The following is a 16,952-nucleotide window of genomic DNA, read 5'->3' on the forward strand; positions in this document are numbered from 1 at the left end:
GTTCAAGAACCTGTTGTAAATAGTATAGAAGCCATTTTTGTACCTGGCTTCTTTCATTTATTCGCTTTTTTTTTTTTTCATTTATTCACTTATTTTTATTGTATGAATATGTCACAGTTTATCCGTTTTCCCACGAAAAGCATTAATGAGTCAGAACTCTGATACTGAAAGGTCACAGGGGTGAGACTTAGCTTCCATTGGCTCCTAACGCGTTCTTCTCTCCCTTCACACCCGCCTCCATCTCGGGCGTCTAGCCTCCCGCAGGTCAGAAGCTGGAGAGCTCAAAGCTCGCCGCTCTTTGTGGAGTAGATGTGATCGACAGTCAAGATCCCCGGTGATGAGTGCCCTCTGGATTCCAAGTTGGTTTCGCCCATTTCACGAAGTTCTGAAAATGGAGCAAGTGCCCAACGCTTGCTTGCGTGAGCTAGAAGAATTCGGTGTACCCTTCAAAGTTAGTTTAAGGTAAAATCGTTTTATCACAGGAACACTCGCCTCTGGTTCGGGAAGAAACTGGAACGTTGACGCGTTGCCGCGCGTTTTCAAATGTCCCTTCCAGGACGCCGTCCTTTTCCGGGTACCCTGAGCGGTGCTCGAGAGTGCGGGACTTCCGGGAGGTCTAGGAAGCCGCCCCTCTCTTTGGTATCTCTGCAGGTGTAGACCAGAATCCTGCGGACGGGCGAAGTGGACCGGGAGGGGCGGGGCGGGATACAGTGGCTGCAGGCCTGAAGCAAGGTCCCTTTGGCTGCAGCTGTCTGGCCGAGAGGTGGCCGGCCATTCATTCCTCCAGTGTGGCTGACGAGCGAGGGCCGCTTGGGGGGTCTCGGGTTCTGTGCCCTTACCTGAAGGAGAGCCATCCTGCACTTACCCGGGCCGCTGCCGGCCACCTCGGAGCGGAGGGCGTCCCCCTTCTTCCACCCTGTGGCTCCGGTGACCGCCGTCATGGCCTTTCCCCATCGACCGGACGCCCCAGAGCTGCCTGACTTCTCCATGCTCAAGAGGCTGGCCCGAGACCAGCTCATCTACCTGCTGGAGCAGGTCAGTGCCCGCCATGTCGGGGACCTTTACTGCATCAGCAGTTTAGCACTCACTGGATGCCTAGTTCTTTCTTACCGAGTTCCCTTGAGCTTGCCTTGGTCCTTGGAGCTTCTGTGGCAGATCCAAAATGAAGCACTCAGGGAGAAAAATCAGAGAGCAGTAAGAGCTTCTTGGGACGACCTGGCCAGAGAGTTATTGGAAATCCTTTTTTTTTTTTTTTTTTAATACGAGCAAGGGAGACACCACTAGTGTCAGGCATCACTGGGGATGGAAACAGGGTTAAAACAACTTTGTCCTTAGGGATCTTACTTCCTGATCTATTCATAGCATTACTGGGAGCCATATGAAACACAAATTACCACACATAGGGTATCCTGTGGTAAATGAGTGACAGCTAGGGTGAATGGAAACAGTCATTTCTAGCTGGAGTAATCTAGGAGTTTCGAGGACTGGAGTGTGAAGATAATCATACTTTCCTTGGAGATGAGAGGGGGTATTCCAGATGTACGGGTGGGAGCAAAGTTGAAGACCCAGGAAAGGACAAGGCATGTAATACATGGAAGAGAGGGATGAAAAATTACACAGTAAGCATTAAGTAGCTACTGAAGGTTTATCCCCGATTCCTGTAAATGTTTCAGTCTTGTTTCCCACCATTCCCCGACATCCAAGATTTCTCAACCTTGGTAACACTGACATTTTGGGCTGCTTAATTCTTTGTGGTGGAATTGTCCTGTGCATTGTAGGATATTTAGCAGCATCCCTAACCTCTACCAGTAACACCAGATGTCAGTAACACCCCCTGGCCCAAGGTGGGACAACCTAAATGTCTCCAGACTTTGCCAGATAGCCCCTGAAGTGCAAAATCAGTCCTGGTTGAGGACCACTGCCTACATGCACCTTACCCATCAGGCAAACTGAACTGCCCTCACCATTCAGCCTGTTAGCTTTCCCTGGCCTTGGTTGAACTGTCATCTTGATCTGTCACTGCCTACAGCCTACCTATTTGTCAAAGTCATATTGACAGGAACCTTTCAACGACTTCACCCTCTCTTCTGCTCAGTGTGACCTCTCCTTCCTCTGGACAAATGAGAGAGCAGCGTCGGGAATGGTGAAGCAGGAAGTGGGTGGGAGGATGAGGACTGTCCTGGGTTAAGTTTTCTGCCTTGAACATTGGTTCTTTTTGTAATTAGAAGTAAAATGCCATTTGAAGAGATATTTGGCAGTTAGTTGTGGGGTTGCAGGATACACAGTGCAGTTTTGTTTTGCAGGAGATCAGTTGGTTTATCAGGAGGTGTAGAGGAGGAGGCAGTGGAACAGAGGAGCAGTGATGTAGAACAGGGTCACAGGCGAGCAGGAGGGTTGAGTGACAAGGATGTGACCTTAGAAAGAAGGTGAGGGATTTCCCAGGCAGTCCAGTGGTTAAGACTCTGAGCTTCAGTGCAGGGGGCATGGATTGGATCCCTGAGCAGGGAACTAGGATCCCACATGCTGCGTGGCCATAAAAAAAGATGAACTACCTTTCCACTGGAACCAATAATGAATAGAAGGCAAAAATAGGTGAATATGTAGGGAAATGTCAACTGTGGATATAGACAATAAATAAGATGCTGGGTTAGGTGAGGTCTAGTGCCTTTCCAGAGAACTCAGAGTTTGTTTTGTTTTTTTAAAATAATTTTCTTTATTGGCTTGTGGCTGTGCTGGGTCTTCGTTGCTGCTCCTGGGGCTTTCTCTAGTTGTGGCAAGCGGGGGCTCCTCTTCGTTGCAGTGCGTGGGCTTCTCATCGTGGTGACTTTTTTTGTTGCAAATCATGGGCTCTAAGGCATGCAGGCTTCAGTAGTTGTGGCACACGGGCTTAGTTGTTCCATGGCATGTGGAATCTTCCTGGACCAGGGATCAAACCCATGTACCCTGCATGGGCAGGTGGATTCCTATCCACTGTGCCACCAGGAAGTCCCCAGCTCAGAGACTTCTATTAAATGGATGACTGAGGGGCTTGTGTGACCTGAGAGTGAGCCAAGATACTGTGTCTCCTTCAGCTTCCAGGAAAGAAAGACTTGTTCATTGAGGCAGATCTCATGAGCCCTTTGGATCGAATTGCCAATGTCTCCATCCTAAAGGTACCTTGCTCCCTTTCCCAGGTGGATCAGGCCCCTCTTTCCTCATTAAGCAGTTTTTCTTTTGATGAATAGTACAAATTACTGAGGAGTGACTACCCTTCTAGGGTAAATATAGGATGGCAGAGTTGAGTGGACTGGAGCGGGGCGGGGTGGGGGCGGGGGATTGATCCTCTTCGTATTGTTTTTAAATTATTTTAATGTTGATTTTTCTACTGACAGTTTAAGGAAGGTTCAGTGGAATGGTTGTTAGGGAGGCATTTTGACTCCTAGAATTAGTGTAAATAGGAGGAAGCCCTTTCAGAAGCCCCCTGTCTTTGCATCAGGCTTCAGGTTCCCAGGCACACTTACTTCCGTTGTCTCGTTTGATTCTTGTCTGTAGCAGCACGAAGTAGACAAGCTATACAAAGTGGAGAAGAAGCCGGCTCTCAGCTCCAGTGAACAGTGAGTCCGGGAGCCTCGGGCTCTGCTCCAGGCTGGAGGAGGGCCCTGCATGTTTGCCTTTGATCCGTCCTCGGCTGAGATCTAGCCCCGTGACATTTGTGATAGCAAAACATTCACTTCCCTGCACTTTTACAGTTTCATCCCTAGGTTATGCTTTAGCCTTCTAATTGGTCTCCTTGTCTGCAGTTTCTCCCTCCTTTGTCCTCTTCTCTCTCTAACCCAATCTACCAGTTCTAACCACATTGATTGAAAAGAAAGTGAAAAAGTTGCTCAGTCATGTCTGACTCTTTGCAACCCCATGGACTATGCGGTCCTTGGAATTCACCAGGCCAGAATACTGGAGTGGGTATCTTCCCAACCCAGGGATTGAACCCAGGTCTCCTGCATTGCAGGTGAATTCTTTACCAGCTGAGCCACAAGGGAAGCCCAAGAATACTGGAGTGGGTTGCCTATTCCTTCTCCAGAGGATCTTCCCGACCCAGGAGTTGAACCAGGGTCTCCTGCATTGCAGGTGGATTCTTTACCAACTGAGCTATCAGGGAAGCACCCCCCTACCACATTGATTAGTCTTTCACAGATAATTTCCTTGTGATCTCCTCCAGAACCTTCAAGCCTTCCCTTACTTACCCACTAAGGTCTGCATTGCTCATCATAGATTCCAAAGCTGCCTCCCAGAAGGCCTTTCACCCTCTTTCCAGCCCGGCCTCTTGCACATCCCCTCTTACCTGATGCACTTTCACGTGTTTCCCCGCTCTGCGCACAAACCTCCTCGCTGTTCTCGTGGCAGACACCTAGCCTCAGAGCCCAGCCCCGCCTCCTCCATGGAGCCACCCCGGGGTCGCCGCCCTGGGTGATTGTCTCCTCCCCTGGATTTGCACGGAGCTCAGTGTTTGTCCTGTTCACCTGGCACTCGGTCACATGCTGCTTGGCGTTTGTCTGGCGTTTGTTTTTATTTTCAGTATTTCTCAATTTAAGTCACGTACACCCTCCCTCAGAGGAAAAAACCCCCCTAGATACATGGAGAAAAACATTATGTCATATACTTCCTTGTATTATTTTTGAATACTTGTTAATATACTCCATGCATAGGTGTGTCTTATTTTGCCCAATAAACTGTAAATTATTTGAGAGTAGAAACTTCTGGGTCCACCATAAGGCCAATAAGTACCCCCAGCTCACCACAATATACCTGCTTTATGATTTTTAATTGGAGGATAATTGCTTTACAATGTTGTTTTGGTTTCTGCCATACAATGGTGTGAATCAGCCTCAAGTATACATATGTCCCCTCCCTCTTGAACCTCCCTCCTGTCCCCCACCCCATCCCACCCCTCTGGGTTGTCACAGATCACCGGACTGAGCTCCCTGTGTTACACGCAGCTTCCTACTAGCTATCTCTTTCACATGTGGTAGTGGATATATTTCGATGCTCCTCTCTCAGCTTCTCCCACCCTCTCCTTCCCCTGCGATGGCCACAAGTCTGTCCTCTACCTCTGCATCTCTATTCCTGCCCTGCAAGTAGGTTCTTCTGTACCTATACCTGCTTTACTGAGGGGAGTCTTCTGTGGTGAGGCAGCCGAGAAAGCTGGCATGGCTTTGGCCGGGGTGAGAACTGTAGCACCTGGTGGAAGAGCTGGCATCACTATCACCAACTTCATGATTTTTCTTCACTAGGAATCTTTTCCCCCTTCTCTCCCGTAGGTTGTGCTTCCTGGTCAGACCTCGCATCAAGAATATGCGGTACATTGCCAGTGAGTGTGTCACAGCGTCCACTGTCACTAAGGCCCGGGGGAGGGTGGGAACGTCTGAGGGCCACGGCCGTGAGAACAGAATTGTTCGGGTTGGCCATGCCCCTCATCAAGGCTCTTCACTTCCTTGCTTCTACTCTAACATGAGGCCCGTGGCTTTCTGGGCTGCATCCCTTCTGTCTGTAGGTCTCGTCAATGCTGACAAAGTGGCTGGCCGAACTCGGAAATACAAAGTGATCTTCAGTCCTCAGAAGGTGAGTTTGGACCCATGTGGGAGTGAGATAAGGTAGAAGAGCATGGGGGACTGGGACGGGGTAAGGGACGAACAGCTGTATCTCCTTCTAAGCGAATTCTGTGACTGAACAAAATACCTGCCATTGTCTTTTTATTAATGTAGCAGAGAGTCTCCTATCAAATTACCTCAAATACAGATTGTACAGTGGTGAGAGGTGGCCTCTACATGTGAGTGTGTGTATGCCTGGTTGTGTCTGACTCTTTGTGAGCCCATGGACTGTAGCCCTCCAGGCTCCTCTGACCATGGTATTCTCCAAGCAAGAATACTGGAGTGGGTTGCCATGCCTTCCTCCAGGGGATCTTCCCGACCCAGGGATCGAACTTGAATCTCCTATGTCTTTTGCATTTCAGGTGGATTCTTTTACCACTGTGCCACCTAGGAAGCTATCCTGTTTAGGAATATAAATATATGAAGTATAACATTATTACTAGGGCAAGAAAATTATTGAGTAAAATAACTAATCAGGATTACCGGTTACTTTTTAATGGTGTTGGAGAAGACTCTTGAGAGTCCCTTGGACTGCAAGGAGATCCAACCAGTCCATCCTGAAGGAGATCAGTCCTGGGTGTTCATTGGAAGGACTGATGCTGAAGCTGAAACTCCAATACTTGGGCCACCTCATGCGAAGAGTTGACTCATTGGAAAAGACCCTGATGCTGGGAGCGATTGGGGGCAGGAGGAGAAGGGGACGACAGAGGATGAGAGGGCTGGATGGCATCACCGACTCGATGGGCATGAGTTTGAGTAAACTCTGGGAGTTGGTGATGGACAGGGAGGCCTGGCGTGCTGCGATTCATGGGGTTGCAAAGAGTCAGACATGACTGAGCGACTGAACTGAACTGAAAGGAGCTATAGCAGTAATTTCTAGCTTTTGGAGTCATGCAGAACCCTTTTTTCCCAGTTATACTTCCAAGGACAGATTTGTTTAGATAGGGAACAGAACAGGTTGGTAACAGTTTCAAATAATGCTGCAAGCCTCCGTAACACACAGAAAAACAAAACTGAGATTTTAATGAATTTTTTTCTTTCTAACACCCTATCTAAGCAAATTCTTTGACCTGATTTTCCATCACAGGACCGTCCCTTCTTTAGTGGCTGTAAGGGAAGAGGAGATCTCTTTCTTCCTGAGCTCCCTCTATTAATTATGAAGATTGGCAGTTTTCCAAGTGGGCAAAGGAATCTCATTAGTTAGAATTAAAAATAGGCCTATAGGATTTCAGTTTTTATTTATTTGGCTGGGTAGGGTCTTGGTTGTGGCATGCTGCATCTTTAGTTGATGCATGTGGGATCTAGATCCTTGACCAGGGATCGAACCCGGGCCCCCTGCATTGGGAGCCTGACAGAGACATCACTGGATTTGACCACAGAGATCTAGGGCATCTAGATAAAAAGAAGAAGGTGGGTGTGAGGAAGCAGAAGCAGTGGTAGCAGATAATTCTTCACAAACCCAGTGATGTCTGTGTCGGGCTCTTCTACCTAACATCTCTGGCGTTGGATACGGCTGCCCATTCTTCTTTGAACCTCTGCCTTTAGAGGTGCTATTTAGAGGCGCTAGTTTCTCTGTTCCCGCCTCTGTGTATTCTTTCTTAGCCTTCTCTGGAAGGTCTTGGACTGTGTGCTCCTAATTTTGGTTCCCTAGAGTCCTGTCCTTAGCTCTCTTCTCTGTGTTCTTTTGAATAAACTACATACTTTAAATGTAATGTATGTGCCATGAACCCCAAGGCTGTCTGTCCAGACCTCCCCCAGGTGTCTGCAGAGGTCCCAGGGACATGTCCTAACCATAAATCCATCCCTCCCCTCTCCGCCCCACTGCTCTTTACCTCCACCTGCTCCTCTTCCTCTGTTTCTATAGCACTGTCACGCCCTTCTTCCAAGCTCTACCTGCAGGACTCACCCTTCCATGACAGCTGAATACCCTCTCCTTTGTAAAGCTTTTCCAGTCAATCAGGAAGAAAAGAGCAATTGGCTTAGTAAACAGATAAAATGGATGGGATGGAAAGGAAACATAGTGTTAGGCCGGATGATTCCAGTGGTCCGTTCTAGATCTAAGAGTCTGGGTTCTCTTGTCTTTTTCCCTGGATTCAGTAACTGTGGTCATCATCAGAGACCAAAGAGGAATCCAGAGAAGTGGAAAGAACAGAGAAGGGGGTTACTAATCAGCTTCCCTTGGTCTTTCAGTTTTACGCGTGTGAGATGGTGCTTGAGGAAGAGGGCGTCTATGGAGGTGAGAAGAGGCGGGTGCGAGTGGAAAGGGGGAGGATGTGTGGGAGCAGGCCCTGAGGGTTGTCCCCCTGCCGTATCTCCTCCTTTTCGCTCTCTCTCATTCCTGTTGGCCTGGCAGGAGGAGAGTGTCCTTAGAGTGCGAAGAAGGACTCCAGGTTAGGCCACTAGTGGGAGAGTAAGGAAGGGGTCCTGGGGGTGTAGTTGGAAACCACGCGTGCTCTCTTCTTCCCTCCCAAGACCCCCACAAGGAAACAGTGTGCCTTCCCTCCTCGTGTGCAACACAGACCTGGTCCCCAGTCCTTCCTGCTGGAAATCCTGCTCCAAATACAGCCCAGAACCCTCAGTGTGGCCTCCTGCACCTCCACGGTCTGGCCCCTTCCTGCCCTTTAGACTCATGTGTGCTCCGCTCTCCTGAGTCACCGCCCTCCAGCCATGGGGACTTCACACATCTGTTCCCCTTGCCTAGAATATTCCTCACCCTGCAGCTTCTTTGCCTACCTGAATCATACTTGAATTCTAAGCCTAAATGTCACTTCTTCAGGAAGTCTTTCCTGTATCCCCAGTTGGGGTTAGATCCGTGAGCTGTTTGTGCTCTTAGGTTGCTGTTTTGTCTTTGGAGCCTGCAACTGGAATCCCGTTTGTCTGCTGTGCACCCTCCCACTTCACTGTAAGCTCCAGAAGTTAGGAGCGTGTTCCCAGTAGCCTAGTGCCTGTACATACACAGCTTTCAGTCAGTACTGTCAGATGATGCAGTAAGTGTTTCATCAGCATTTTTGGTCGGCACTCTAATGGAAACACACCACTTACCACATTGTATTACAGGCTGTCACATACACATGTCCTCTCCTTATCAGCCTGTGAGCCCCTTCCAGGAAGAGACTGTATCTTACTCATCTCTGAGCATCCCATGCTGAGTGTGGTACCTGAGGCAGTGGGGAAGGCCCTCGGGAAGTCTCACATGACTGCGGTGGACCTTCCCTCTTCATGTGGAGCCGGGTGCCTTAGGCAGGAAGGCTGACGCTCTCTGTACCCACAGATGTGAGCTGTGACGAATGGGCCTTCTCTCTCTTGCCTCTTGATGTGGATCTGTTGAGCATGGAACTACCAGAGTTTTTCAGGGACTACTTCCTGGTGAGTGCAAGGCACTCGGGTCTTGGCCTCAAGGAGTGGGGACAAACATGGGGTCCTGTGGGCTATGGATTCAACCTTCTTCCAGCTCATCTCATGTATCATGAGTGATACTGATTTGGAGGTGGAACGCTGCTGACTGATATTCACGAGGCTTCCTTTGGGGCCAATGAAAATGAACCCTCTGAAGCATTGCCAAAACCCTGCCCTTCTGCTCCGGGGCTTCTAGGCCTCGCCCCTTTCCAGATGAATCTGTCAGGTTGATCCATAGCTTTGTGGCCCACATGGTCCCTGCAGGAAGGAGATCAGCGTTGGATCAACACTCTGGCGCAAGCTTTGCACCTCCTCAGCACCCTCTATGGACCCTTCCCCAACTGCTATGGAATTGGCAGGTGTGCCAAGGTGAGCAGTTCTGTTGCCCAGATAGCCTGTATTTCACCCATTTTCTGCCCACTAAGGATTATTCGAGGGCATCTGTGATGTGATGTATAGGCTTTTGTTGCTCCAGAAGAGGTCCCCAGAGCAGAGAACTCATGTGGCTAACAGAACAGTAGGACACCCCTGGGTAGCATTCCTAAATATTTGAGGGCAACGAGACTCCTTCACTGCTGTGGGGAAGGATGGGGAAGGATGGGAGCAGATGGAGTAGAAGAGGTAATCATGTTATAATGAGCTCTTCCTTGGGGTCAAGGAGAAGGATTGCATGGAACGGGTTGGGTTCTGTAGGTGTGGGGCTGCAGAAGGGACCTGGACTCAAGACTGAGGACGTGTTGGGCCCTAGCAGATGTCATATGAACTGTGGAAGAGACTGGAAGAGGAGGAGGATGGTGAAACCAAGGGCCGAAGGCCAGAAATTGGACATATCTTTCTCCTGGACAGAGGTGAGCTGTGCTCAGCACTCCTCTCTTCCGTGGACCCGAGAAGACATAAGAATATTACAAAATATAGCAGACACGGTGGCACAGTTGGAATCCTCCAGTGGGGTCTGTGAATGCCAGCATTGACCGGGGCAGCGTGGGCACTTGGGCCCCATGGATACTGAGCTAATTGGGTGGTAGGCTAAGTTGAGGAAGACCCTTACGGTTGGGGGTCTCGATTTCAGACATGGACTTTGTGACGGCACTTTGCTCCCAGGTGGTTTATGAGGGCCTGGTGGATGACACTTTCCGCATCAAGTGTGGTAAGTGGCATCTCGGCGAGACAGAGGTGTGCTCGAGTCCTTGGGCCTCCCTGGGGGAGGACTTGTGGGGGAGACTCAGGCTCAGAGTGAAATGCTGGCTTCCAAATGGTTTGTTGTGGTTTTGTTGCAAAGTCCGACTCCTTTATGACCGCGTGGACTGTAGCCTACCAGGCTCCTCTGTCCATGGGATTTCCCAAGCAAGAATTCTGGAGTGGGTTGCCATTTCCTCTTCCAGGGAATCCTGGATCAGGGATCAAACCTGCATCTCCTGCATTGGCAGGTGGATTCTTTACTGCTGAGCCACCACTGTGTGCTCAGTCATGTCCGACTCTTTGCGACCCCATGGGCTGTAGCCCGCCAGGCTCCTCTGTCCAAGGAATTTTCCAGGCAAGGATACTGGAGTGGGTAGCATTTCCTACTCCATGGGGCACCAGGGAAGCCCCCAAAAAGTTTGGGGGACCTTTAACTCATTTTTTTTTCACCCTGCTTATGGGATCTTAGTTGCCTGACCAGAGATCGAACCCGGGCCCCTGGCAGTGGACCTAACCAGAGTCCTAACCACTGGACTGCCAGGGAAGTCCTGGGGATACCTTTCATGGCAATTCAGAAAAGGGTGGGGAAGGAAGGCTTCGTTGGAGATCCTCAGAGCTATCCCATCTGCTCTCAAAGGGAGTGTTGACTTTGGCCCGGAAGTCACATCCTCTGACAAGAGCCTGAAGGTGCTGCTCAATGCCGAGGACAAGGTGAGCACACAGGTGCCCGCAGACGATTTCCCAGGCCGCTGCCACCACAAGGCTGAGGGCCCTGGTGCTGGGAGGGGAGGCGGAGTCCCAGCGAGAAGGCCACCTTGCCAGCTTAGAGGGCACCCCAGGGTGCACAGCAGGGATAGGACACGTCCTCATCGAAACCGGCTCAGCTTTCTCTGCTAGAACCACCGAGCACGCGCCCTGTGCTATCACTGCACCGAGCAGGCAGGAAGACGGGAGGTCCAAGTCTGTGCAGTCATCTGTTCCTGTCGCATTCCCCCCACAGGTGTTTAACGAGATTCGGAACGAGCACTTCTCCAATGTCTTCGGCTTCCTGAGCCAGAAGGCCCGGAATCTGCAGGCCCAGTATGATGTGAGGCTCCCGCCCAGGGCCTCTGTCTGTTCCCTCAGCGGCTCCCCAGGCTGCTGCCTCCCTGATGCTACCGCAGCAGGGGGTGGGACCTGCGGGCGGGCAGTGGTCACTCCCACGTGAGGGCAGAAGGCCTGACCTCTCGGGTACATCCCCACAGCGCCGGAGAGGCATGGACATCAAGCAGATGAAGAACTTCGTGTCTCAGGAGCTCAAGGGACTGAAACAGGAGCACCGCCTGCTGAGCCTCCGTACGTTTCAGCTTGAGGCCAGGGTGAGGGGAGGGCTGCAGAGGAGCTCTGCCTCTGGGAGGAGATCCCGTTCATCTATCAAATAGTGCTTTAAAAAAATTATTTTAATAATATCAGTGTTTCTGGTTGCTTTTTAAAAAAATTATTTATTTATTTGGCTGCACTGGGCCTTGGTTGTGGCACGTGGGATCTAGTTCCCTGACCAGGGATCGAACCTGTGCCCCCCTGCATTGGGAATGTTAGCCACTGGACCACCAAGGAAGTCCCAAATAGTGCTCTTATTTGTTCTGAAATGGGAAGAAGGGCTCCTGCCCTTTGCCTGAGGAAGTTTTTATTCTCCTGGACAGTAAAGCGACCTCCTTCCATAAACAGGAATGTGTCTGCTCCCCTTTTGTCCCATCTGCAGATATTGGGGCCTGTGAATCCATCATGAAGAAGAAAACCAAGCAGGACTTCCAGGAGCTCATCAAGACTGAGCATGGTGACTTGGCTGCCTCTCCTGCTTCTGCTTCCTGGACTCCCAGCCCCAGCCCGCCCTGAAAACATGCTCTTTGGCACTTTCCAGCTGATGGTGGCCATGTGGAATGCTGGTTCCTGCTAGAAGTCCTGGGGGCCCCTTAACCCACCCCAAAAGGATGGAGAAGGAGATGGGGAGACAGACGCCCATTAGCGTAGATGGCAACAAGCTGAGCCACTCCCCCAGTCACAGGTTCTCCTCTGATTCCTTGCAGCGCTACTGGAGGGGTTCAACATCCGGGAGAGCACCAACTACATTGAAGAGCACATCGACCGGCAGGTGAGGCGGGGCTCAAGCAGAGGGAAGAAGAGAGAACGTGTGTTAAGAAACTTGAATTCTCTGTGACTTTTTCTTCCTGTGCAGGTGTCACCCATAGAAAGCCTCCGTCTTATGTGCCTTTTGTCCATCACGGAGAATGGTGAGTCCCAGGGACCAAAGGTTGAAGAGCTGTACCTTAGGGACAGAAAAAGTCATTTTGAAAGAAAGAGAAATGTCCTAACAGGCAGAACATTCATTCCCCTGTAATCTTATGGATTCTTTCCCTTGTAATAAAGTAGGTTTTTGTTCGGGGTGAAACACCCCCAGGTCATTAAGGTGATTTATCGTACCAACTCTAAGGACATCTGCATCTAGTTCTCTTCTCTGCAGTAAGTCCTGTCCCATCATAGGACTGTAAAGGGCAGAGCTGAGCAACATGTCTCTCGTTATTCCATCTGGCCTCCTACCCTCAACACGATTTCATAATCAAGATACAGTTCAGGAAAAACCAATTTCATAAGCATTTTAGAAGCTCGGATTCCGCAACTCTTCATGGCAACTTGTTCTGAGTGTTGAAGTCTTCCAGTTTACAAATATTATTATTATCTTAATTTGTTTATTTTTGGCTGCACTGGGTCTTTGTTGTTTCAGGGTTCTCTTGTTGTGGCACATGGGCTTAGCACGTGCCCCCTGCATTGGCAGGTGGATTCCTAACCACTGGACCACCAGGGAAATCTCAGCAAATATTCTTTAAGGTTGCTTTTTACCCAAAGAAGTCATTTGCTTATTCTAAATCCCCTTTATTGTAGTTGGAAGCCCATTTCCTCTTACACCTTAAGAGTTCCCTGTTGCACTTTGGGAACTCATGTGAACACTTCTCCCATTCCTCACTTGCTATTAAGCAGTTCCCGGGAGGACTGGCCCCTAGCCAGGGAAACACAAGCACAGGAAGGCCCTTCTCCCAGCGCTTGCATTCCCCTTCCCCACCCCCCATGGATGAGATTGGCATTCATCAGTGTCCCTTCTCCAGGGCTCTTGGAACCCTCAGATCCAGGCTTTATCTTTCAAAAAGCAGGCTTCAGTTCAGGAGTCAATTTAGAATTGACTGCATAGGATGCAAAGTTAACATGAAGTCCAACTCCTTCCTTCTCATTAGGGTTTGTGTTTTTTTTCCTGCGGGGAGGAGGGTTTGTTGGTGGGTTTGGCTGTACATGTTAGGACACCTCAACTGGCTCCTAAACCTTTACTTTTCTTACCCTCAGGTTTGATCCCCAAGGATTACCGATCCCTGAAAACCCAGTACCTGCAGGTAAGGCCAGGAGAATGTGTTCTCGAGGGAATTTGGTGGACATTTTTGAAAGAGTTGAAGAAGAAATAGCCCCTTTCCGGCCCTGGTCACCCTTCTGTTCCCATGCGGCCTGCCTCTCAGCACAGACACCCTTCTCACCACCCTCATTTCACTCTGCTCCCCGCTTTATGTGGCTAGTATGGGAGGGAATTTGAACAGTTCAGCTGTTGGAACCAGTGGTGAGTTCTTGCCCTTGGACTCTCCCTCCCTTTAGCTCCTTGTGAGGCATCTATACAGCTTTCCTTCCAGGTCCTTCTCAAGTTCTGCCTCCTCTGTGAAGCCTTCCCCACCTCCTTCCATCCATAATTTTCTGTGTTAATTGTTTCGTGCTGCTTTTATTGTTTGTTTGGCGTTTGCTTATTTCTGATGTGACTTCCCCAGCACAGCACTGTGAAGCACTTATCCCCTGATTGGAAAAAAAAAAAAATTCTTCCCCACAAACAAGTGTGGGCTTTTCAGGACACAGACCACATAATCCTCCTCTCCCCCACCTCCGTATCACCTCACAGGGCTAGGCCCTTGGTGGATGCTTGGTAGAGAGCTGAATTGCATTTTGTTCAGAGCTATGGCCCCGAGCACCTGCTGACCTTCTCCAACCTGCGGCGAGCTGGGCTCCTAACAGAGCAGGCCCCAGGAGACACCCTCACAGCCGTGGAGAGTAAAGTGAGCAAGCTGGTGACGGACAGGGCCGCAGGTGAGCAGGGAGCGCAGGTAGCCCCTTCTGCCCTCCCTGGTCCTCGGCGCCTCATCTCTCAACAGGCGGAGCACGCTGGGCAAGGGGAGAATGAGCTGGGGAAGGAGAAGGCGATTCCTTACTGTCACTGTCCTTACCGCCACTCCTGCTTTCTTGTTAGAACAGCTTCAAGTTAGTGAACACTGATGTGCTAAGCCTTTTAGATATACTTTCTCATGTAATCCTACCAAACCTTCTTCATGGTAAGTTGTATTGTCTCCATTTTACACATGAGGAAACCGAGGCAGAGGGAGGTTAAGTGACTTGTTCAGGGCCCCCCAGTCAGTCAGGTTTGACTCCAAAGGCCACACACTTAAGCAGTAAACTGTAGATCACCCTATGGATTGCATTTACTAGAGAGTTGGTCCCCTATAGAAGGAGGAAGACTGGGTGAGGAGGGAAAGGCAGTGAATGTCTTGATCAGTTTCAGGTAATCGGCTGTAGGTGTAGGTGATCAGCTTTGAGGAGGGTCTTCAGGTGTGATAGGTCCTGCTCTTTGAGGAGAGGCGGTCCTGTCACTTCCTGAATGGTATCACCCACAGCAGCATCATTAATCCATAAACCTTAGATAAAACCCGGCACAAATTTCTTTCCCAGGAAAGATTACTGATGCCTTCAGTTCCCTGGCCAAGAGAAGCAATTTCCGAGCCATCAGCAAGAAGCTGAATTTGGTATGTGGATCAGGAGTGGATAGGGGAGGCAGTGGGTTCAGTCCTTTGTGGAGTACTTTGAGCCCACAAAACCCTTTCTGTTGCTTTGCTTTTATAAAGATCCTTTTGTTTGGGGACTTCCCTGGTGGTTCAGTGGTTCAGACTCCATGCTTCTAAAGCAGAAGTGTGGGTTCAGTCCCTGGTTGGAGAGCTAAGTTCCCATATACTACCAAAATGCAGCCAAAAACTAAAAACTAAAGGAAAAAAAGAAGATTCTTTTGTTTGGTAGCATTATAGCATGAGCTTAATTTAATAATGAGACAAAACACAAAGGTTCATTCGCTTAGTAAACATGTAACACACACCTACGAGTATCAGAATGTGCCAAGTGCTGCTTCAGTGACAGGCGTGTCCCATGTCACTGCTGGAGGGTCACAAAGGGGCACTCTTGCCAGGGCACATGGGCCCTCATTCAGCAGAACTGGCAGGTACTGAACAGCTTCCGTCTTTGATTATGGAGTCTTTCCCCCCCCAGGGCTATTGCTGCTTCTTCCTTTCGTTGAAGTAAGAACAGCTCTTAGGGATATACCACTTTCCTCTGACTCTGTAAAAGACTGGAAGGCTGAGTTGCCACTTGCCTCCTGCGTTCCCCTTTACCCTCCAGATCCCACGCGTGGATGGCGAGTATGACCTGAAAGTGCCGCGTGACATGGCGTACGTGTTCAGCGGTGCGTACGTGCCCCTCAGCTGCAGAATCATCGAGCAGGTGAGAACGTGGCCCCCTCCCATTCATATTTCATGCTTTCTGCTTTCTTTTAGTCCCTGGCCTGGGTCAGAGCCCAGAGCCCAGCCTGGCCTGGCCCAGCTTGTAACTACCTGAGCAACTAGCAAGGAACATTACAGTCTGGCTACAGCTGGACTTGAAACTAGCGCTTGTGCCTTCCCAGGTGCTGGAGCGACGGGGCTGGCAGGGCCTGGACGAAGTGGTGCGGCTGCTCAACTGCAGTGAGCTGGCCTTCACAGGTGCATGGCCTTCCTTGCCCAGTGGGGGCGGGTGGAACAAGGGGAGGGCCCGATGCACTGCCCAGTACGAGCCTGCGTGGCCAGTGAAGAGCCGAGTCTGGTCTGGTCTTTGCAGACATGACCAAGGATGACAAGGCCTCCAGCGAGTCCCTGCGTCTCATCTTGGTGGTGTTCTTGGGTGGCTGCACGTTCTCTGAGATCTCAGCCCTCCGGTTCCTGGGCAGAGAGAAAGGTGAGAACAGGCCTCCATGGGATCTGGGGGGCTAAGGGCAGACCTCAGGAAAGCTTCTTTAGAGGCCTCTGGGTACTACCTGCTGCCATCTTGCTGGGGGCTGAATAGCAGGGAGCCCGGATCCAGCGTGGCAAGTTGCTGGGCCCGAGAGTGTGGTGCTGGTGTACCTGTGACTACAGACTGGTGCTCTGACCCAGCCCGGGCTGTGGAACTGGAGGGGCCCCACATGGCTGGTGTCAGGGGCTCAAATCTGCCCTCGGTCACGTTCGGTGGTGCTTTTACTCCTTAGGTTACAGGTTCATTTTTCTGACAACAGCAGTCACCAACAGTGCCCGCCTCATGGAGGCCATGAGTGAGGTGAAAGCCTGAAGTTTTCCCTGCCAGTGTTGATGTCTTCCCTGGACATGTTCCTCAGTGGGATGCAGGAGTCTGACTCCCAGCTGCTAAGAAAATATCTACCAACTACCCTCCTAAGAGCTGGGGAGCCGGAAACTTACTTGGGATCTAGAGAACCTATCTGAGGAGAGAGTTCACCTCCTGCCCCCAGGATGTTTCTTTTTTGTTTATGAAGTACAGCCCCTGCTAGTAAGATAAGGAGGATCTTTTGCTAAATCTTCTTTGAGTATCATTGTAAATAAAGCCTCTACTCTCAACGTA

The 16,952-nt window shown here is 50.3% G+C and overlaps 1 protein-coding gene across 1 annotated transcript; it reads left to right on the forward strand.

The window, feature by feature from the left end:
• Positions 1-570: 570 nt before the first annotated feature.
• VPS33B (VPS33B late endosome and lysosome associated) lies at positions 571-16,952 on the forward strand. The gene is made up of 23 exons (XM_043921368.1): positions 571-1,035; positions 3,072-3,152; positions 3,532-3,593; positions 5,295-5,344; positions 5,528-5,595; positions 7,815-7,860; positions 8,896-8,990; positions 9,285-9,389; positions 9,772-9,868; positions 10,090-10,167; positions 10,837-10,910; positions 11,200-11,286; positions 11,444-11,534; positions 11,941-12,015; positions 12,266-12,330; positions 12,415-12,469; positions 13,572-13,618; positions 14,219-14,351; positions 14,988-15,061; positions 15,705-15,806; positions 15,988-16,063; positions 16,179-16,295; positions 16,585-16,952. The coding sequence occupies exons 1-23, from the start codon at positions 940-942 to the stop codon at positions 16,662-16,664; spliced, it is 1,854 nt and encodes a 617-aa protein (XP_043777303.1). The 5' UTR covers positions 571-939; the 3' UTR covers positions 16,665-16,952.

The sequence above is a fragment of the Cervus elaphus genome, chromosome 13 (assembly GCF_910594005.1).
Source record: "Cervus elaphus chromosome 13, mCerEla1.1, whole genome shotgun sequence".
NCBI classification, from domain to species: Eukaryota; Metazoa; Chordata; class Mammalia; order Artiodactyla; family Cervidae; genus Cervus; species Cervus elaphus.

What these genes read in the sequence shown, in the direction of transcription:
- VPS33B (XM_043921368.1), top strand. Translation starts at nt 940, where the DNA reads ATGGCCTTTCCCCATCGACCGGACGCCCCAGAGCTGCCTGACTTCTCC. An exon ending in TCATCTACCTGCTGGAGCAG is followed by an intron (nt 1,036 to 3,071) that starts GTCAGTGCCCGC and finishes TGTCTCCTTCAG; the next exon opens with CTTCCAGGAAAGAAAGACTT. An exon ending in GCTCATCAAGACTGAGCATG is followed by an intron (nt 12,016 to 12,265) that starts GTGACTTGGCTG and finishes GATTCCTTGCAG; the next exon opens with CGCTACTGGAGGGGTTCAAC.